Source organism: Protopterus annectens, chromosome 3.part0 (assembly GCF_019279795.1).
Source record: "Protopterus annectens isolate FY-2018-M chromosome 3.part0, PAN1.0, whole genome shotgun sequence".
NCBI classification, from domain to species: Eukaryota; Metazoa; Chordata; order Ceratodontiformes; family Protopteridae; genus Protopterus; species Protopterus annectens.
The window spans coordinates 619,904,798-619,926,875 of record NC_056731.1 but is presented as its reverse complement, the minus strand read 5'-3'; the positions used below and the strand labels follow the sequence as shown (position 1 = coordinate 619,926,875).

General features: G+C 36.9%; 1 protein-coding gene across 3 annotated transcripts in view; it reads right to left on the bottom strand.

The window, feature by feature from the left end:
* BBS9 (Bardet-Biedl syndrome 9) overlaps window positions 1–22,078 on the bottom strand; it is a 2,479,230-nt gene that overhangs the window by 1,780,592 nt on the left and 676,560 nt on the right. For all 3 annotated transcript variants that reach the window (XM_044065020.1, XM_044065022.1, XM_044065021.1), the window contains exon 8: window positions 13,054–13,237. In XM_044065020.1, the coding sequence (XP_043920955.1) occupies window positions 13,054–13,237 (184 nt within the window). The remainder of the gene's footprint in view (window positions 1–13,053; window positions 13,238–22,078) is intronic.

Below are 22,078 nucleotides of genomic sequence, written 5' to 3'. Positions count from 1 at the left end.
CCAATTGTCTCAGTGTCTGCAAATATTAATAGTTGGTTCAAGACATTTTTCCTGCATACAGTAGCTGTTTGCTCAGTTTGTTTTTTGTAATCTTTATAATATATCTTTACCATCTCAAAGTGCTTACTCCACTCTGTACTCTTCTTTTCTAGACCTAACACCACTATTCAACTGCGGTACCACCCTTATCATTCTTATAAGAAAAGTGCAGTCCGAGTCTGAACTGCCTGCAAACAACTAAAGTTAACTTTGAGTATGTGTCTACCTGTCTGAGTCAATATTCATTTTCCCCTGGAGAGCACTCTGCTTTGGCTTGTAAGCAGCCCCCCCCCACACACACACACACTCATCTTCCACTTTCTCTCTTATTCCCTTCTGTTAGCAGATAGTATCCATAATCTGGTCAATACTGTGAGTTTGTTAATATAAACTGAGACCACAGTGGCCTACTGATACAAGGTTATCCTGTTTTTCCACCTGACACATGGTTAAGAAATGACTTACAGTTTCAGAGCAGTCCTTGGTCAATTGTGATTGTTTCCCAAACACTAACTTGTCTTTGCTTTGGTTCATTAGCAGCAGTACAAAGAACTGCCTGCTCACACCCTTGTTCTGCCCTCCCACTTCCCTGTTTATTACATTAAGACAATCCCAAAGTTAATAAATATTACCTGTGGCAGGCACCATTTTTAAAACTCCAATCCACTCTGCTACAGGCCCCATGAGGAGCTCAGTGTCTCTCCAGTAAGTGTTTTAAGACTACAAATGCCTATTTATGTTGAATTGTGTTAGACATTTTACAACTGTATATGTTTATGTTGAATTGTGTTAGATATCTAATATGATTTATGCTTTATTATTGGAAGTTACTATGCCATGCTAGTATTTTGTCTGCACCAAGTTGTTTTTCGTATAATAGTATTTGCATAGCTGCACCTTGCTCACTAATGTTATTCATATAATTGTGTTGTGTGTGGACAGCTCATACTGGTGTCTAATTATTTCTATATAATTGTGCTGCTACTTTTGGATAGAATCACATTAGAGAACCTCGACAGAGTGCTGCTCGCTATATTTTTATCTGTGACTGCATAACTGTCTTGAGATTTCTTCTAACAGATTTTTTTCCAATTGACTCAGTATCTGCATATATTAATAGTTGGTTGAAGACATTTTTCCTGCATACAGTAGCTATTTGCTCAGTTTGTTTTTTGTAATCTTTATAATATATCTTTACCATCTCAAAGTGCTTACTCTTCCCTGTACTCTTCTTTTCTAGACCTAACACCACTCTTAAGTATTCAACTGTAGTACCACCCTTATCATTCTTATAAGAAAAGCGCAGTCCGGGTCTGAACTGTCTGCAAACAGCTAAAGTTAACTTTGAGTATGTGTCTAACTGTTTGAGCCAATATTCATTTTCCCGTGGAGAGCACTCTGCTTTGGCTTGTAAGCAGCCCCACCCTCCTCCTCACACACACACTCATCCTCTACTTTCTCTCTTATTCCCCTCTGTTAGCAGATAGTATCCATAATCTGATCAATACTGTGTGTTTGTTAATTTAAACTGAGACCACAGTGGCCTACTGATACAAGGTTATCCTGTTTTTCCACCTGAAAATGGTTAAGAAATGACTTACAGTTTCAGAGCAGTCCTTGGTCAATTGTGATTGTTTCTCAAACACTAACTTGTCTTTGCTTTGGCTCATTAGCAGCAGTACAAATAACTGCCTGCTCAAACCCTTGTTCTCCCCTCCCCCTTCCCTGTTTATTACCTTAAGACAATCCCAAAATTAATAAATATTACCTGTGGCAGGCACCATTTTTAAAACTACAACCACCCTTGTCACTATCATATGTTCATTTATCAATTAACTCTGTTACCTGATTGTTTCCATCCCCCTCATAAGAGCAACTAACAGGGTCTCTAACCACTTCACTCACCACCCTGCCCCCTATTTCCTCCCGCCCCCAGTGGTCCCACCTTTATTACACTCACAAACCCCTCCCATCTTTCCAGTAGCCAACCACAGCGCTAACCCAACTCTACCTCCTCCATGTTCCCACTACTATCACACCTCCTCAACTAACATGTACAAGCATACCTTACCTATGCTCACTGCATGCACTCTTCTTGCATATCTTACATCCTACCAAAGCTCTATCATTCCCGCACTCAACCACTACCACTGTACTATTTACTCACACCACCACTCATGTCTCACCCTCACTCAGCTCCCCTCCCACCAACTCAAGAACCATCCCTATGCACCCCTCACATATTCTACCAACTATATTACTCAAACATAAAGCATCCCTACAACTTAACATAGTTACCCTCCCACCATACCTATTACCCAAAGAGCACAATCATAAAGTTTCCCTTATAAACAAACGCATTCAAAAAGTGAGAAAACTAATAACCTCATGCATATCAAAACTAGCCCTAAGTGGAGATATCCACCCCAACCCTGGCCCTACCATCTCCAACCCCAATCCTCATAATCAGACTAGAAACCACAACTTCTCCCATATTACTGTCAATAGAAAGCCAAATGACTTCCTTCTACTAAGCCTAAATATTAGAAGTATATCCAACAAAGTCCATGAACTCCATGCCACCATAGACTTGTACTCCCCAGATATAGTCATCCTGACAGAAACCTGGCTAAAACCTCAAATTACCAGTGAGCAAATACTCCCTACAGGTTATGGCATACTAAGAGTAGTCCGGCTAAACAGGAAAGGAGGTGGTGTAGCTATAATATTTAAACAGCATCTAAACATTCAGATCTTAAAATCATCAGCTTCACAAATAGGCAATGAAGAAATAATATATACCAACCTCAAAATGAACCAAAACAAAACTATCAACATAATTGGATGCTACCTACTTCCCACCTGGCCAAAACATCCCTCCACTAGAAAACTACTTCAGCTGGTCTACCCACCATCTCCCCCAAGAAACTATCATTTTAGGTGATTTCAATATTGACTGGCAATCCTTTTCTGGCAACCATCCAAACCATCATGTAAACCTTCATGGCTTCACCCAACTAGTCCAGTCGCCAACCAGGATAAATAAAAACTCCAGCAAGCACACTACCCTGGATTGGATACTAGTCAGTAAGAGCCCCCAGTCATATATAACAGGGCGCTTATCAGATAGCCTCACTGATCACTCCCCAACATTCCTACTGAAAAAATACCTATACCAAGCTAAATCTGTCGTCTACAGTCAGATAAGTAAAAAAATAAACTTTAACCCACTCACATTCATCTCATCCCTCAAAGAATGTAACTGGCATTCTCTAAAGTACCTCAGTCTTGATGACACAGTTGAATTTTTTAATACTACCTTCCTGAGCATCCTTAATTACCATGCCCCCATAAGACTTTCCAGAACCAAAGCACAACCAAGACTTTCCAGAACCAAAGCACAACCCTCCCCGTGGCTACAGAAAACCAAGTCAGAAATGAAAAACAGGGATAAAGCCTGGAAGCACTGGCGCAAAACCAAGACCCCCTCAACTAGACAGAAATTCCTAGAACTACACAATAGAGTTAAAAAGCTAATAAAAAGCTAATAAAACAGGACAAATTCCAATACTGCCAGTCTGCCTTAGACTCCTCCGAACACAGCCCCAAACAATTCTGGTCCTCCATAAACTCCATCGTCCACCCAGGTAAAGTCAGTACCCCTCCTCCTAACATCCTTCACTCCTCAGAAAATATTGCTACCTCATTCAACATACACTTCACACAAACCATACTATCACTAGCTAAACAACACAAACCCCCTCCCCTCCAACCCACACCTTCAACTACTAATCACCCCACGGCCTTCTCTTTTTCTCCTGTACCTACCTCCAACATAAGAAAACTCTTAACTAAACTTAAACCCACCAAATTAGCAGCAAACAACCTCCCAAGTGAATACCTACAAATCGCAGCCGATGCTCTGGCCTACCCAGTATCCATCTTAATTAACCGATCTCTGTCAGAAAGTTATGTTCCCACACTGTGGAAAGTATCACATATAATTCCTCTCCACAAAGGCGGACCCTCCACAAAACTAACCAATTACCGCCCCGTAGCTATTCTCTCTCCACTCTCCAAAATACTAGAGAGATGCATACACTCTCAGATCTCAGACTACCTCCTTACTAACAACCTCCTTTCCAATACTCAGCATGGTTTCCGACCAAACCATAGCACCACCACTGCCTTACTCTCCTTTACTAACACTATTCTTCAGCATAAAAACAATGGCTATCTCTCCTCTGCTACTTTCCTAGACCTATCTAAAACATTTGACATGGTCCCACACAAACAACTTATCTCTGTCCTCAATAACCTATCCTTCTCACAGTCACCAACTGGTTTCAGAGTTACATGTCTGACCACTAACAATCCGTTGTATGGCAGAATGACATATCTCCCCAACTACCTGTATCCATAGGGGTTCCCCAAGGATCCATCCTTGGACCCCTACTCTTCTCTGTTTTCACAAATAATCTAGCCTCTGCCACCACACATGGCACACGCATACAATACGCAGATGACTCAACCATCATCTGCTCAGCCCAGTCCCTACCCAAACTGCAAAAAGTCACACAGGAAGCCTTTTCCTCTGTTGAAACTTGGTTATCCGATGCCCAATTAATACTCAACCCAAACAAAACTAAACTACTCATCTTACAACCCACCAAACATACTCAAAACAACTCTCACTTTAACTTCACAGCAAAAGGCAACACTACTATATACCCAACTGAACACACCAAATTGCTAGGAGTGGAAATAGACAATAAACTAAAATGTGACATTCACATATCCATGACCATAAAAAAAGTCCACAAAAAACTAGGAGCGTTATACAGAAATAAGCATCTTCTCGCCAAAGATTTCAATAGCAAATTCCCACCTTATCTCCACTCTACTTTATGCCTCTCCAATATATACCAACCTAAGGCAATGCGATCTAAACAAGCTAGAGACCTGCTACAAAAAATTGCCAAATTCGCCACAGGGGCATCCTACCGTAGTCACCACTGTCTCTCACTTGCTGAACTGGGCTGGCTTGAACTCCCTCACCTCCTTCAATGGTATCAACTCTCACTCGCCCACAAACTAGTAAACCATCCACTAAATGTCCCATCCCTCCAGAATCTACTCCAACCCTATCGCACCACCAGACCACTAAGATCCAGCAAAAAAATCACTTGCAGATCACTAAAGCCAATAACTCTGCTGGTGAAGCACTATTCTCTTGCACGATAACCAAATTATGGAACTCCCTCCCACCCACAATTACCTCCATACCATCATTCACCCACTTCAAAACTTTACTAAAAGCGCACCTAAAAACATGCTGGCTATGCCCTTGCAACTCCCACTCTAATATCACCCACCCCATCCAACCACTACCTTTCTTTCCACTCCACTAACTACTTTGATTATAGCAAGCACAGATGCTCATAAGCCTAGTACTTATACAGCAGGAACTTCTTATTTTAACATTTGTTAATGTCTGTTATGTACTTCACAGATAAAGATTCTAGTTGTCTACTGATGTACTATGTTCTTCATCTGTAAATATGTTGTAAATAATTGCTATGTAAATTGTTAATCGCTATGTAATCCAATGTAACTACTGTCTGTTTATTTTAACTGTGGAGCTTTTCTCCCACGGTCAATAAATATAAATAAATAAATAAAAATTATATATATATATATATATATATATATATATATATATATATATATATATATACACCACATACATGATAATGCATACATACATATATATATTTTATATATATATATATACATATATATATATATATATATATATATATATATATATATATATATATATATAGGTCCCCAATGCTTTTATTGAATGCCGTTTCTTCAGCAAACACCGGGGGGTGTGGTTTAATGTCAATTGTACAGATAGCCATGCAGTGGAAATGTTGATATTGTGTAATGTCAAGATATGTCAATGATACGTATAGCCACACAGCTGAAATGTTGATATTTTGTAATGTCAAGATAGGGAAGTGAGGTTGGAGGTGTGAGAGTGTTTCTGCATGTGTATGTGAGGTAGGGTTAGGATCAGGGATGAGCAAAAGATAGGTGTTATATATTTATGTACAAGTTTGTGTATTTAGGGTTAGCGTCGTGATTAGGTTAGGGGATAAAATATAGTATTGTCTGTGTGTCCAAGTGTGTCTTGTGTAGTGGCAGTATTCTGGGATGGATGAAGGTAGGGTATTGGGATAAGACAGAGCAAAGAGGCAGCATTATACGGTTAGTGCCCATTACTGGCCAGGTGCATTTTCTTTTTTTCTTTGAATGTGGGTTTTCAATGCTGTTTCAGTGAATGTGAGTTTGAAAGGCAGAAAATTTTTAATGCTAAGTCTGTTTTCATTGTGAAACTGTATTACTTGTTTAGCAAATGTCTAGCCGTGTTTGTGCTATAAAATTTGAAATAAAAGTTTTAAATTAAATCCAAATGTCTGTAATCATTATAGAAGAAAACAGTATGCTCACTGAGAGTTTTGAACAGTGTTTATGGCAAAAGAGAAGAACTGGACACTGGAGTGGCTGTATGAGAGGGGATGAGGGTACCAAAATTACATGCATTTTGCTTTCAAGTACATGTCCAGAATTTTTGACATGAAAAGCTGGCAACCCTAAGTGCCTCCCATTTTACCTTTCATTATAACACTTCTATCAAATACAGCTGACAGGACAAAGATGAGTGCGTCCCATTTTCCTGTTTTTACAATACTTCTTTCAATACAGTAGGCAGAACAGCAAGTATGAGATGCAGAACCTGGGTGTGCTGCAAAACCATTTCATCTCAGCAGACAACTTACAATGATTCCATTATGAATAGAGCACATAGCTTCCAATAATTCCATTATTAGTACAGGATTACTGAGCCTGAGCTGTTCTTACCAGAAGTCAGATGTCCAGGTACAGCAAATGCTTTTAGGCTATATGTCTTTAAGGAGGGTTGCCAGAAATGGAACCATGAATAGACAATTAGTCAACTTCCTTTGTGTCGCAAATAGAAGAAAAAGGAATTGTTTTGCTTTAATTTGATAGTTGTCTGACAACATTAAAAAGCAAGTATACCGTCTCTGTGGTTGCTTTAAAGTCTATACAGAAACACAGCAAACTATTAATGCAAGATATCTAAATAAATGTAGGCAGGATTCTAACTAAATTAACACATTTGGGTTGCAAAAATTAAAGAACAATATCTTTCTGAGATCCATGTATGTGTGCGTGTGCGTGTGTGTGTGTGTGTGTGTGTATATATATATATATATATATATATATATATATATATATATATATATATATATATATATATGCACATAAACAGATATAAAAAGAAGTAAATACAGCTATATATGTTAGTCGGGTAAGTCCCACTATGCCACCTACCTTGTTTTGAGGAGACAGGAGATGCCATTCATACTGACTAGAAGAAATTTGCGCTAGCACCAAAATAATTCTGCTACTCTTTTACTCGTTTAGAGAGATTAGGCATGTGATAATTGCAGTATTCAATTTTATATATACAGAATCTAAAACTCCAATAATTACATTTGTACAAAAAAAACAGTGGGAAAGGTTAACAGAATAAGTAAAAATAAATAAATAAGGAAAACTTTAAGTAAAGTTTTGAAAAGAAAATTTATTTAATTCAGTGATAACAGCACAGATGGAGTATTATATGATTTACCATCTGACAAAGAAATAGAGTAACTGAGAGTAATTTATGGAGTACTACAGGGATCACATCTGTACCCTGTGAAAAAGGGGATACTTTACAATGCCCCCAAAAAAAGGTGAGTTGGGTTTGGTTAACCAAGCGAGAACCTGAGTATATTTGAGTTTCTTATATTTGTTCTGGATAATAAAAATAAGAAGTGAAGAGAAAGGGTATTAAACAAATTGGCAAATGAGAATTTAAGAATTTCTGTAAATGCTACAGGGAAAAAAGAATGAAAGTGATGGAAAATGATATACAAAAATATTATAAAAGAATGTTATAAAGATAAACAACTATAGAAAACAAATAGAAAAATAGAAGCTGTTGGTATAGTGAAAGGACACAATTTTATTTTGCAAATTTCTGGAAGAAGATAGAGGGAGAAGGAGAAAACATCAGTTAAAAAAAAAAAGTTTAAAGAGGTATGGGAATATTCAGATTTTCTGTGGAGACTGACAATGGAGAATTTACCACTTAAAGCTTCAGTTAAGTATAAATGAAATGAGAAACAAAAATGCAGTGTGTGTGTGTGTGTGTGTGTGTGTGTGTGTGTGTGTGTGTGTGTGTGTGTGTGTGTGTGTGTGTGTGTGTGTGTGGTGTGGAAAAAAAGAGAAGCATGCCTTTTTCAGAGTATAAAAGGATACGTGTTTTTTGGGAAGTAATTGCTAGATCAAAATAAAAGAATTAGGACAGAATAAAAAAAATGTCAGGACTTTATGATAATATGGTTTCAAGTAATGTTAAAGAAATGGACAGACTATATGCCATGGCTGTTTAGTTTATATGGAGGAGAATTTATGTAACTAAAAATGTGAGCTTAAAGAGATAGTACAGAAAATAAAGCTGCAGTTCTGGCAAAAGAGGTGAGAAAGATAACAAACCAAACAGATGAGAGTTTTCTTGAATAAGGGAGGAAATACATATATATATTAGGACATTTGTTAAATTTGTGAATATGTAAATACAATATTGATTTTTTTATGAGACATTTTAATGTAAATAATACATAGAACTAGAATGCAAATACAGAGCCTCTAGACTTTTATTGAGTGCCATATGATCTTCTACATTCACCTAAGCTACAACCACCTATGGAAGATGGGACCTTTGATTAACATCACATGTGAAAGATGGTAGAGTCAAGATTGTAGCACCACCTTCATGATGCACTGTAGTGTCAGTACTGCAAAAATATAATTCAAGCACCTGGTGTGGGAGTGCAAGCCACAGTTTTCTGATGTTCCAGCATCAAAGGCAATGATGTTACCTATTGAGCTACAAACACAGTTTTTTATATATATATATATATATATGTGTGTGTGTGCGTGTGTGTGTGTATATACAAGTATGTTTTATCTATGTGTGTGGATGTATATATGGCACTGGATCGACGGTGCACCTACACAGACACCTGTTTGGTCAACACCATTCGACACGTGTGCGAGATCAAGAATTCCCAAGTAGTGGAATTTTCCATTTCCTTGGGGATTGTGCAATCTTGGATTTAGTATTTATAATTAGCAGGAGATGTGGGAGATGCAGCCAATCACATACAGGTGCGGGGGGGGGGGGGGCGTGTAGATGGTTTGCTATACTCCACGGTATTCCCTGGAGCATGAGCAGAACATATCAGTAGTTGTAGTTTTGACGTTTTCATGTCAGCATTCCGTTTTGCTGTAGATGCATAATCGATCCAGTGCCCTACACTCATAAATATATATATATATATATATATATATATATATATATATATATATATATATATATATATATATATATACATACATACATACACACACACTGCCAGCAGTGTAGTTTATTGTGTACAACCACATGCAAATGCCAACTCTTCCAAGCAAACATAAAAAACATTTTTAGCTAATCTCACAACTGTAGCTTAAACACACGTAAAGATTCTGGGAACAGCTGCTGAAAGTCAGCATCTTCTGAAGATGGTAGATCAACTTTCATCTGCTTCTGTAAGCAGAACTGGATCATGGTCAAATGGAGCCCTAAACACAGTAATGGATCAGGGCCCTAACCACCAAGTGTGCCCCCACAAAGCAGCTATTCCAGTATCCCATTACTTGCCTCTCTCTCTCTTTCTCCCTTATCATCATGAAACATTGTTCAAACCTGTCAGAGTACATACTATTTCAATGCGATGCTGCATTGTTTTGTTTAGCAAATAGCTATAATTGTTTGTACTACAATATTAGAAATAAAAGCTTTAAATTAAACCAAAATATCTGTAATCATTGTAGAAGTAGAGAAGAAAATAGTATGTACAAAATTCATTCACTGAAACCTGAAATGCACCTGTCCAGTGGTGGATTAAGTGTACCTTTGGACTAATTTCAAACCATCAGTCCCCCCATACATTTTAGGACCATACATAAATCCATGTATTCTTTGATTCACCTTCCTGATTGTATTAAATTATATTCCTTGTGTAATACAGCACCACCTGTCATAGTCTGTTTTAATTTTGTAGTTTTGAAAATGTTTCCAGTAAGCAATGAAACAATACATACAAACAAATAATGACAAAGCTACCCATTTCAGAACATTTCAACCATAAAAAGCCACTCAGACTGCTGCCATTATAACCCACCAATATCAGTCAATACTCACAATACCTGCAGAATTAAAAGTCAGCTGAATAATTCCACATTAAATAGAACTGTAACTAATGAAGAGGTTGCTGCTGGTAAATAACTTGGCATTTCAGTGCCTCATCTGCAAACTCAATGTCTGCTGCCCTTGAAGAATAAATTTGTCATGGAGATATGCAATAGGGAAGGGCTGGAAAACCAACAACAGGTTTAGAGTTACTAGGCATGTCATCCAAAGGACAGCACACCCTTATGCTGCACAGTAGTGTCAGCAATAAATCTACCTGGTGTTGGAAGAGAACCCACAACCTTCTGAATCAAAGACAAGTACACTACCTGTTGCACCACTGACACTAAGTAACACAGCTAGGAAACTATAATTGACATGATAGACTGTAATCTGCAGTGATTTAAATAAAAAAATAATAAATTAAAGGAGACCTGGGAGTCCTATCTCTCAGATCTCTCAACCTCTTAGCACAAGAAATCTGAACAAAGGCAAAATAATGAGGGAACAAAGGCCCAAAAATAGGGACAAGTTTTAAATATTGCTCATATAAATGTAGAAAGTAGTTAGAATAAAATGCGTTGTATTAACATACATTTTCTGAAGGATATGAAATCTGACATTATTTAGTGAATTCAATCCTCACTGATTTTCCAGAAAACCACACATTATATGTGAACACACCAAAAATATGTGGACCTTGTGGACAGTTTAGATGTATGCTGTCAGTTGGTGTGGAGGTTTAAAACACTTGTTTGCTAAAAGTCAAGGCTCAGGGTTTGACTCTGAGCAAAGTTACTTAACCAGCCAGCATTTTACACACGCACACGGGCGACTTACTGAATCACGCAGACACACAAACACACGCACATACATGAGCTACTTACTAAATCACACACACGCCCACACACACACACACACACACACACACACACACACACACACACACACACACACACACACACACACACACAGCTACTTACTGAATCACACCCACACTGCTACTTAATGAACCACTCACATACATGGTTACTTACTGAACCTCATATGCAAGCTTGGCAACTTAATGAATTGCTAGCTTGGATCACTTAAAATCTCTGCACTTATTGAACTGCTGGCTCATTCCACTTAGAGATTCGAAATGAATTGCTGCACTTAAATCTCTGGCTCAACTCTAAATCCTTGTTTGTTAGCCCTAAATCGAACCTCCTTCGGTTTACGTTAAGTTTACCTTAGAAGAAACATCTTAGGTTTCTGGGTCTTATTCCTCTGTACAGAAGTCTCCTCTGAGGTCCTAAAACTCTGCATTTTCTAACAAAACGTTTCCTGCTAGGTCCTAAACCCTGCTGGGTTAATGGAAGTCTTTAGCTCCTGTTACTTGTGGAAGATTTTATTTTTTATTAACCTCCCAAGCCAACATGGGACCCCCCCCCCCAGCTAATATGGGCCCTAGCAGCTGTCTAGGACACCTAGTGCTGGATCTGGGTCTGTCTGCAAGGTCTTCTTACACTGTGTATATCTTCTCTCAGTGCCACTGCCCTGGTCATGAAGTTTCCAACACAAAAGCAAGCTGGGCTTTACTCACCCCTCTTTTTAGCCATCTCTAATAGTACATCATTCAGCAAACCTTCTCTGTCTAATATAAATAGTTTGCTCTCTACCTTAAATCAAAAAGTTCATTAACAGAAGAAAAGCATTCCAACTTAAAATAACCACCCAAAAACTCAATATAAGAGTCCTTCAGGACTATTTACAACACTGTTTCCCAACAAATGCATTGTTTATACCACTTTTTACACATATTTATGTTTTGTGCCACACATACGCTTCTGATTAGTGAAATTCACTGTACAATGCCACTAAATATGACATAAAAACTAAAATGTAAGAAATAAGAAACTAGCAACGTAGCCGAAATATAAATAAATACACACACACACACACACACACACACACACACACACACACACACACACACACACACACACACGGCACGGCTAGCCACCTCATTATGTGAACACTGGCTCAAGGTGATGGCCACTGTTGATGCGACACCTTTACCCATGTACAAAATAGAAAATGCTGATATATACATACATACAGACACACTCACACATATAGTAATTACTATCTTTAAAAAAAGGAATATTTCTACAGTTGCAGTACATTTTATCAGCATGCAATTTTTTTTCATGTGGCCTACTATACTCGGTAATTGACAGTCCAACATTAGCTCCAGAGACGCAACAAAACTGAATTGCTCTTTGCAAAAGAGAATATATTTGTTACTCACAGCTATGTATAAACTCAGAATACTTTAAAATGACTTGCTTCAAATTAACTGAAGAAATGCAACTGTGACACAGCAAGAAAGCTTAGACATCAAATGACAACACTGTGCTCAGCTGCAAAAAAAAAAAAAAAGCCAGCACTATAGTAATTAGACAGCACTGAGCTAGCAACATTTATGTTTGGCTGTAGTATCAAAACGTTTAACACAGCCTTCCTCAAGTCAGACTTTCAAAAGTAAATATGGCATCAAGGGAAGAGAAACAGCAAATCAGACAATGGGCACAAAAAGCAGGATGATTATTTCACCTAATGAAAACAAAAAGGAATTTATGTTTCTTACTGACCTGAAGCATATGGCCGAAAGCAACTAGGATTATACTCCAATTTCTTCATAAAACGAATCTGACCATTCTCCTTTAAGCAAAAAAAGTTTCTTTCCCCCAATACAAACACTGAGGAAGCAGCTTGACCAAATGACACAATGCATATATCTAATGCCTGTTCTCCAATACTGACAACCCAGTCCGCCTGAAATGAGAATATACAGATTACCAAATGAAATATTAATAATAGAACAAAACTTACAGAAGCATATCAGAAAAGATAAATTTCCATATTGCATGCATTTTCTACATCACATAACAGTGCTTCATTATTTGCCCATGCCTTTGTTTTTTAAAACATATTCTGTATACAACGGTTATTTTTATAAATGCTTCACTTCCCTGCTTTACTTGACCAGTTCCCATCTACCATTCCATCCCTAAGACCTTAAACCATTACACTTGATCTTAAAAGGCAGTATTTTCAAAGATAATTCTACAAATCCAGTTAAAAATGCCACATTTGTGACTGTGTATCATGACAAAACTGTTATGTGTTTTAATATTAGTTGGAGAATCTGTGTGTGTGACTATGTACAGTATATTACTGAAAAGGATCAGTGACTTTAGGATTAGAGATGTCGTCTTGGTAGGGCTTAATGTTTGAGATTTAAGGTTGTTTTGCTAATTGCCAAGAAAAAGGTTAGCTTTTACACAGTGCATTTTCAAAACAGTGATGTTTATTTAAAATGCTTTTAAAACTTGTTGATTTGAATGTATGATTTGCAAACTTTAACATCAAATTTAATATACCTGAAATTCTGTCTTAGAAACGTATGTCATATAAGCAAAATCAACTAAAAACAGCCAAACAGCTGCAATTTCATTGATTGGATGGGTTCCTATTACCAGATCGAAAGACCGTAATCGCGAATACGAAAAGAGCGACATGTATTGTGCGAAAGACGAAAATGCCGAACGTCCAAAACAGCGAAAATTTAAATGTTGAAGTGTAATGGTTGGCCTGTTTGTGGTATAGCTCCGTAAGGTAAGTGTGAGATAGATAGGACTTTAGAGTTAGGATGTGGGTTAAGGTAAGTGAATAGATAGGTAATGTATATAATATTTAGTGTAGTGTTAGAAGTAGGGTTTTATTTAACTGTATGCATGTGTATTTATTTTTTTTGAGTGTATGTCCGTAGTGGAAGTGTGCGGTAGTTACGGACCTTAGGGTTAGGGAGGGGTTAAGGATAGTGCATAGATAGTTGTGTATGTGGGGTTTAGTGTAGTGTTGGAAGTAGGGTTTTGGTGCTTTACTTTAGGTTAGAAGCAGGGTTTAGTTAGTGTATGTATGTGGTTTATTTATTTTGTTTGGGAAGGTAGTATGTAGCGGGTGGTGGGGCTGGCTGACTATGACAGTTCGTTATTTTATTTTTTGCTTAGTGCATTCGGGATTTTCGCAGTTCACGTTATAGGTGTTGATGTTTAGGTAACTGCGTAAAGGGTTTTTCTATTTGGTAATACAGACCCGATTGGATATATGTGGGCTATTATCAGACTGCTATATTCACATTTTTTCTAGCACAGGGATGTATAATGTAGTGGCAACATGCTTTAACATTCTGCAGAAGAAAATCTCATATTCTTTAATCTTCAGGGCTGTCTGCATTACTATCATCTACCAGAAAACAATCAGATGTACTCAAGTCCTTAACATTCTCACTGAGGGAAAGGCAGTTGTCCATGGAAAGTTTGATTAATTTCCCCTGGACTGGCTCTCTACAGTGCAATTACTTCTGCTGGAGTGCAGTTCACCTGCATGAGAAACTCATCATAATAGCATAAGACTGACACTGTTTCTGACTTTCTAGTAAATACTTACATATTGGTAATGAACCTGGAAAGGGAACGGTACTTACGTATTATCGCAATCAAATATTTGCAGTAATACCAGTTGCTTACCGATGTTGAGATCTGATCGTTGATGCTGAACAAATGTCATAAAGTGTGTTTTCTTTTACATTCAAGGTTGTTTTATGAAGGGTTATCGATAGAAACTGAAAAAGCTACTGTCGCTGTTGACATATGTACTTTATTGCCAGCATTTGTGTTGCTAGCTCATTTCAGCATGAACTCTAAATGGTAAAAACATATTTGTAAATCTTACTGAAACTACAAGCAGTATCAAGGAATTAAACCACTTTTACAATGGGCACTTACTATCAAAAATGTCAGGGATACCCTTTCAATTCTTCAAAGATACACCATGAAATAAGCAGTCAGAGGGTGGAACAACAAAAGCAGTTTTAGTCCATCATTTCTGTCCTGGTACTAAAGTAAATTAAATTGATGTAATATTTAAAATTGTATTTAAAATTGTGATAAAATAGAGAATATTTTCATGTTTACACATGTTGGATTTTAGTCACAGTGTGGATAGGGTTAAAAATGTTTGATGAACTGTTGAATTGATTTATTTATTGATTCATTGCTTAATTGATGCATGTATAAAAAGAGTATGTGAAAGTGTCTAAATGTGTTCCACTGAAGGCGAACTGCCGAGGTACCAGGGCAGAAATGATGGATTAAAACTGCTTTTGTTGTTCCACCCTCTGACTGATTATTTCGTGGTGTATCTTTGAAGAATTTGGTCTTTGTTGCTTTGAGTATCATGGAGAAATCTGTTCTTGAAGGAGTTCAGAGTGGTGAGACATTTTCTTTTGCTGAATTGTTGAAGGAGAGAGAACGCAAATGTGCGACTTCTGATTTATGGACTATGGACATTAATGATTCATGTTCTGAAGGTTTTGCACATTTAGAACGTATAATGGCAAAAGAAATGACTATTTTCTATGATTCAAAACTGCTTGAGAAATATGTGATGCTCAATATCACTCCCAGAGGTTTGCACATAGATAAACTACCAGCAGGTGGTTTTAAAGAGGATGAGAATGATTTATTAACTGAATGGAGGCAAGCAGCGCAGGATTGCTGTTTAAATTGGTTGAAAATACTTATCAAGAGAAACCAGAGGGCTATGGAGAGTTTGCACAAAAAGATAGCAGAGTTGCAACATGATCTCACCAACAGAGCTTTGACTGCAGTCTTTCAGTTAAATTTCACAAATATTAATGAGAAGTTGAAAAAAGTAGAGAATGATGTTATGGCTAGGAAGAAATCCAAGCTAAACAGAGACATTCAGGACTATGAGAAGAATGAAATTTACAATTAGCCCCGTAGAGGGTGCCGTTTTCAAAAAAATGTTAAAAGACGTGCAACAGGAAGTGAGGAAGCATCTTCATTCTCCTCATTGGAGACTGGAAGTAGTCGCAAGAGTGTCTCTTTCGAAAGTATTGCAACTGAAGGTTTGGATGGCAATGTAGAGAACCGAAGAGGCGAACAAAGCCATCGGAAGAATTTCCCCAGCATGCAGACGAGGTCCACGAAGAATCAGGGTAAGACAAGTCATTTGTCAGCTTCAAATCAGCTAAAAAACTAAATTTAAACTGTCAGCGTGTTTCTAATGAAACAACGCCGTTAGCAGATGAAGCTTGTGCTTCGTCTAGTACTGTTTGTGCTGCAGCTTCGATCAGTTATGATAAAAACATACTTTTAGAAGTTAGTTATAGCGCGAGTGCTTTCAAGCAATCAAAGCACGGTGTCGATGCTCATCTGGGACTGGCGTTATTGACTAAAGAAAAGATTACCAATGAATCTAACTTTGTGTATTGCAATAGAGAAAATAACAATGTTTATGTTAAATGTGTTTTTGAAAGTGCTCAAAACGCTAGTGAAATTGATGATGTAATGATGTTTGATTGTACTAATGATTTCGAATCGCGTTTTGAACACGCAAATGGTAATAATGATGGAAAAGATGATGGAATGAATGACATTTACTCTGCTAATGTGGGCTTGAATGTGATCAACCTTTCTGATGTGGTTTTATCTGATGAAATGCTCAATGTTTTGTTAAAAGGCACGAAATTTATACCCACCAGACTACCTTCTTTTGCAGACATATTTATGGATGTTAAAGACTTTGTTCGTAAATTAAACCTGAAGGTTCATTTTTATGAGAGAGAAAAATGTTCTGTAACTGAAAGTGAAGTTTTATTAGATGACTCTCTTCTAAATTTGAGTATATATGATTATGAAGGTTTAATATTGGATGAGGGTGGGGATGCAGACACTTTTGAATCTTTTTTGGAAGTTGATGCTAGCACTGAGGAAACTTATGGGCGGGGTTATGGTCACATTGATGTCCCTTATTTTCCGGGTGACAGCAATTTTATTCCTCCTAAAAAATCACAGGCCATAAATGCTTTTGAACATGTTATGCTTTCTAAACTTGAACAGGCTTACAAATCATTTTGTATGAATGAAAAGGTTTTTAACCTGAGTAAGGATGAGTGGTTGGCCCTCAGAGTATTAAGGATGAAATTGGACAGAGTTGCTGTCAAACCGGCTGATAAAGGGGGCAATTGGGTGATGATGAATATTGAAAAATATGAAGGTATTGTTAATAATTTGTTACTGGAAGATACCTATGTAAAACTAAATAACAATCCTTTGTCATCATATTCTGATGAACTTACTGAACTATTGGAAAGAGGTGAAAGGTTAGGATTTTTCACAGGAAAAGATGTGAAAAAGCTTTTGGTAAGGGAACCTCGTCACCCACATATTTATATCATTCCTAAGATCCACAAAAATGTTGCTAATCCACCAGGAAGGCCCATTATTTCAGGAATTGGTTCTTACATTGAGTGGGTTAATTGTTTTTTGGATTTTCATCTTAAAAAGTTTCTTCCCAAAGTGTGCTCCCATGTGAGAAATACCCAAGATGTTTGTTTAGCTTTAAAGAGGTTAAAATGGGAGAAAGACTATTATTGGGCAACAGTTGATGTTGTATCATTATATACTAACATCAACAAAAGATGGGGTTTAGAAACAATGCATAGGATGATGGGTGAAGGACCACGCACTATGTTTTTGTTAAGTTTATTAGAATTTAGTTTGACGCATAATTATTTTTTGTGGAAAAAAGATTTCTTTTTGCAGACAAAAGGAACTGCCATGGGTGCAGCATTTGCACCCACATATGCGGTAATTTACATGGGAGAATTTGAGAAAGAATTCATGTTCCAGAAAGCCTTTTTTGTTAATAATGTAGTATTTTTTAGACGTTATATAGATGATTTAATTTTTGTTTGTAAGGGTGAGATATCTTTGTTTGATCAGTTTTTGGTTGATTTGAATAAGAATCATCATGGGTTAGAATTTGTAGCACACATATCACGGTCCAATATTCCTTTCCTTGATGTAGAATTTTATGTAGGAACTGATGGTTTGGTTCAACACAAACCTTTTAAAAAACCCACATCAGTTAATAATTTTCTGCATGCCAGCAGCATGCATCCTCCTCATTTAATCAAGGCCTTACCAGAAGGGGAGTTTAAAAGGAATTTGAGAAACACTTCAGATAAAAGGCTTTGGGAAAAAGTTTGTGATGGAACTTTAGACAGACTTTTATCTTGAGGATATGATCACAATCAGCTCTTAGATATAAAACGGAAATTGTGTGGAACTCAAACATTAAAGATGAACAGATATGTGAACAGTCATAATTTTGACCTTAAATTTGAATTGGATAAGATATTTTTTGTGTCGAGGTATTCCATTTTTTCTGACACAATGGAGAAAATTATAAGAGGGTTGTGGCATGTTGTATGTGAAGATTTAACAGTTGGTCATCTTTTTCCAAAGCACATCACTTTCTCTTATAAAAGGTATCCATATTTAAAGGAAATACTAAATAGAAAATTTGAACCCTTGGCTGATGGTAATGTTGGGATGCATAGTTGTGGCCAATGCTCAGTTTGTGATAAAATCAAAAACATGCATGGGGTTAAAATAAATGGGAAGAAATATATGGCGTTTGAGAGATTTGATTGTATGTCTTTTGGTGTAGTATACATTTTGGGATGTGACTGTACCCCGCCTATGTGGTACATTGGTCAGACCACCAGGAAGGTTAAGGTTCGCATTTTGGAGCATTTGAGTGACATTAGGAGGGGTAATATGGATAGTCCAGTAGCCACTCACTTTTGCAATACACATAATGGTAACATTGAAGGTTTCAGATTTAGTGTACTTGCCAGGCCTCATTTGAGCATAGGAAATTTTAAAACTGCTTTGAATAAGCTTGAACAGAGGATGATTATAGGGTATCACACATTATTTCCTGTTGGAATGAATTTAGAAAATGGATGAAAATCATTGAAGTAATTTTGAATCTTATAATATATTTATTTCATATTTAATTATGTACATTAATATGTAAGTTATACGTTTCTATTTTCCTGAAATTTATAAGGACATGAATCAGTTAAGTTAAACTAAAGTAAATTAAATTGATGTAATATTTAAAATTGTATTTAAAATTGTGATAAAATAGAGAATATTTTCATGTTTACACATGTTGGATTTTAGTCACAGTGTGGATAGGGTTAAAAATGTTTGATGAACTGTTGAATTGATTTATTTATTGATTCATTGCTTAATTGATGCATGTATAAAAAGAGTATATGAAATTGTCTAAATGTGTTCCACTGAAGGCGAACTGCCGAGGTACCAGGACAGAAATGATGGATTAAAACTGCTTTTGTTGTTCCACCCTCTGACTGCTTATTTCGTGGTGTATCTTTGAAGAATTTGGTCTTTGTTGCTTTGAGTATCATGGGGATACCAGTTGGAAAACACTGGAACCACCACAATGCTTAAAATCAAACAATTTTTTTTATTTTGAGTAAAAAAAAAAGCGCTTACCACAGTAAGTAATCGCGCTTCATCAGTTACAAAATTTAAAACTTAAAAACATTTAATATATAAAAAAAAAAAAACAACAAACAAACAATCAATCAAGTGGGGGATACCCTTTCAATTCCCCTTGAACTTTTTTTTGCCTGACTTTAGATGTTAATGCATTATCTGTTATGGACAGGGTTTGACTAACATCACATGCACTTTACTGCCAGCAGGTGTGGTCCTAGCTCATTTCTGCATTAAGTGTAAATGTAAAAACATATGTGAGCCTTATTAAATATACAAACATCAAGGAATGAAAGTAGTTTTTTTACATTGGGCACTTACTATCAAATGTCAGCTTGACCCTTTCAATTTCCCTTAAATGTTCTTTTTCATTACTTCAGATGTTAATGCATTACGTGTATTCCAACAGTACGAAAGCAGGGATAAAAACTGAAGTGTGTGTCTGTAATGCATGAAAAACAGGAAGAGGATTTCTTAAAGTGTTCCTGTTCCTGAAAGTAATGCAAAGTTTCTGGCCAGTAGTAAGGAATTTCAAAAGGAGCTTGAAGTGTAACCTGCACTCGCTTTCAGTGCAGCATACAAATTACGCAACCACGAAATGCTGGTTGCAATAATACGCACATATCAAGGGAACTCAACATAACAGCATAAGACTGGAAGTTTCTGGCTTTCCAGTAAATCCTTACATATTGGTAATGAACCTGGAAAGGGACAATCAGACAGCTCAAAACTCTAGCAGAAAATAAATTACTAGATGTAAAATCAGGAAATGGATGTTTGAGACGTCATTCACTGACATAACCAGACTACAGGAAAGAAAGATTTGAATTCACTTTTTGGAGTCAAGACCTCATCGCTGGATTTCATCGACTACGGGAATATGTCATCTTAAAAACTTTTACAACTTGATTAGTGTTCTATCACTCTACTGCATATAGTTCAACTCTATTTTTAAAACAGGAATACTTTTAAAACATCCTACTTATTATATAAAAGTATCACCAATACAATATGTAGCTAATAGTCTACAAGAAAGTAGGAAGCTCCTACTTTATTTAAGATGTTTTATAAATAATATCTTTTCTTCCTTTGTCCCATGTTTGCTACACATGCACCCATTTCATTTTGAATGGAACAAACAATTTTTTTCTGCTTACAAATACAATTATGTGAGCACATTACCCACAAATATCACAGGACAGTCCTGTTGAAAGAATTACATTTTTATAACTACAAAAGCTCCAGAAATCTAGTTCTGTATTCTTGCAGAAAATTTACCTAACTCCTGCAGAACTTCTGAAGCTGCCCAAGTAGAAGTTCAAATTCTAAAACTCACAACTAATTTTTCAAGGACGGGGCAAAAAGAGTTGCTATTCTATGGAAACACACACACACACACACACACACACACACACACACACACACACACACACACACACACACACACACACACACACACACACACGCATAAATCATCAGTATGAAAAAAAATGGTCTCATTGCTCTAATCAAAGAAAACGTGGCAGGACACTGCTATTCCTCTAAAACCTTTTATTAAAACGTAAAACACAGGATGAGCGCTTTCGGGATACAACCCTTCATCAGATAAAGCTCTCAACATTACTGAACATTTTAAAAGAAACATGATCCAATGGTAATCAGTAAAAAACCCGCCTAGACTCAGCTAGCTCTGTTAAATGCTTAATATCCCCTCCTCTGTTGTTTAATCTAACATTAACTATTGCCCTAAACTTAAACCTATGTGTGGGGTGGTCTTTCACATGTCTACACAGGGCATTTCGCAAATCACCATTTCTGATGCTGGAGAGGTGCTGCAGAATCCTCACTTTCAACATGTTATTGGTTTTCCCCACATAAAAACAGGGGCACAAACAACATTCCGCTAAATACACTATATCTGTAGTTCGGCATGTGGCCCTCCCCTTCAGAAGGAACAGAGCTAGCTGAGTCTAGGTGGATCATTGAGCTAATGGCCCATAGAAAACCAGGATTAAATGAGGTAATACCCATGAAGCCCGCCCTTCAGAATAGGCGGGTTTTTTACTGATTACCATTGGATCATGTTTCTTTTAAAATGTTCAGTAATGTTGAGAGCTTTATCTGATGAAGGGTTGTATCGCGAAAGCGCTCATCCTGTGTTTTACGTTTTAATAAAAGGTTTTAGAGGAATAGCAGTGTCCTGCCGCATTTT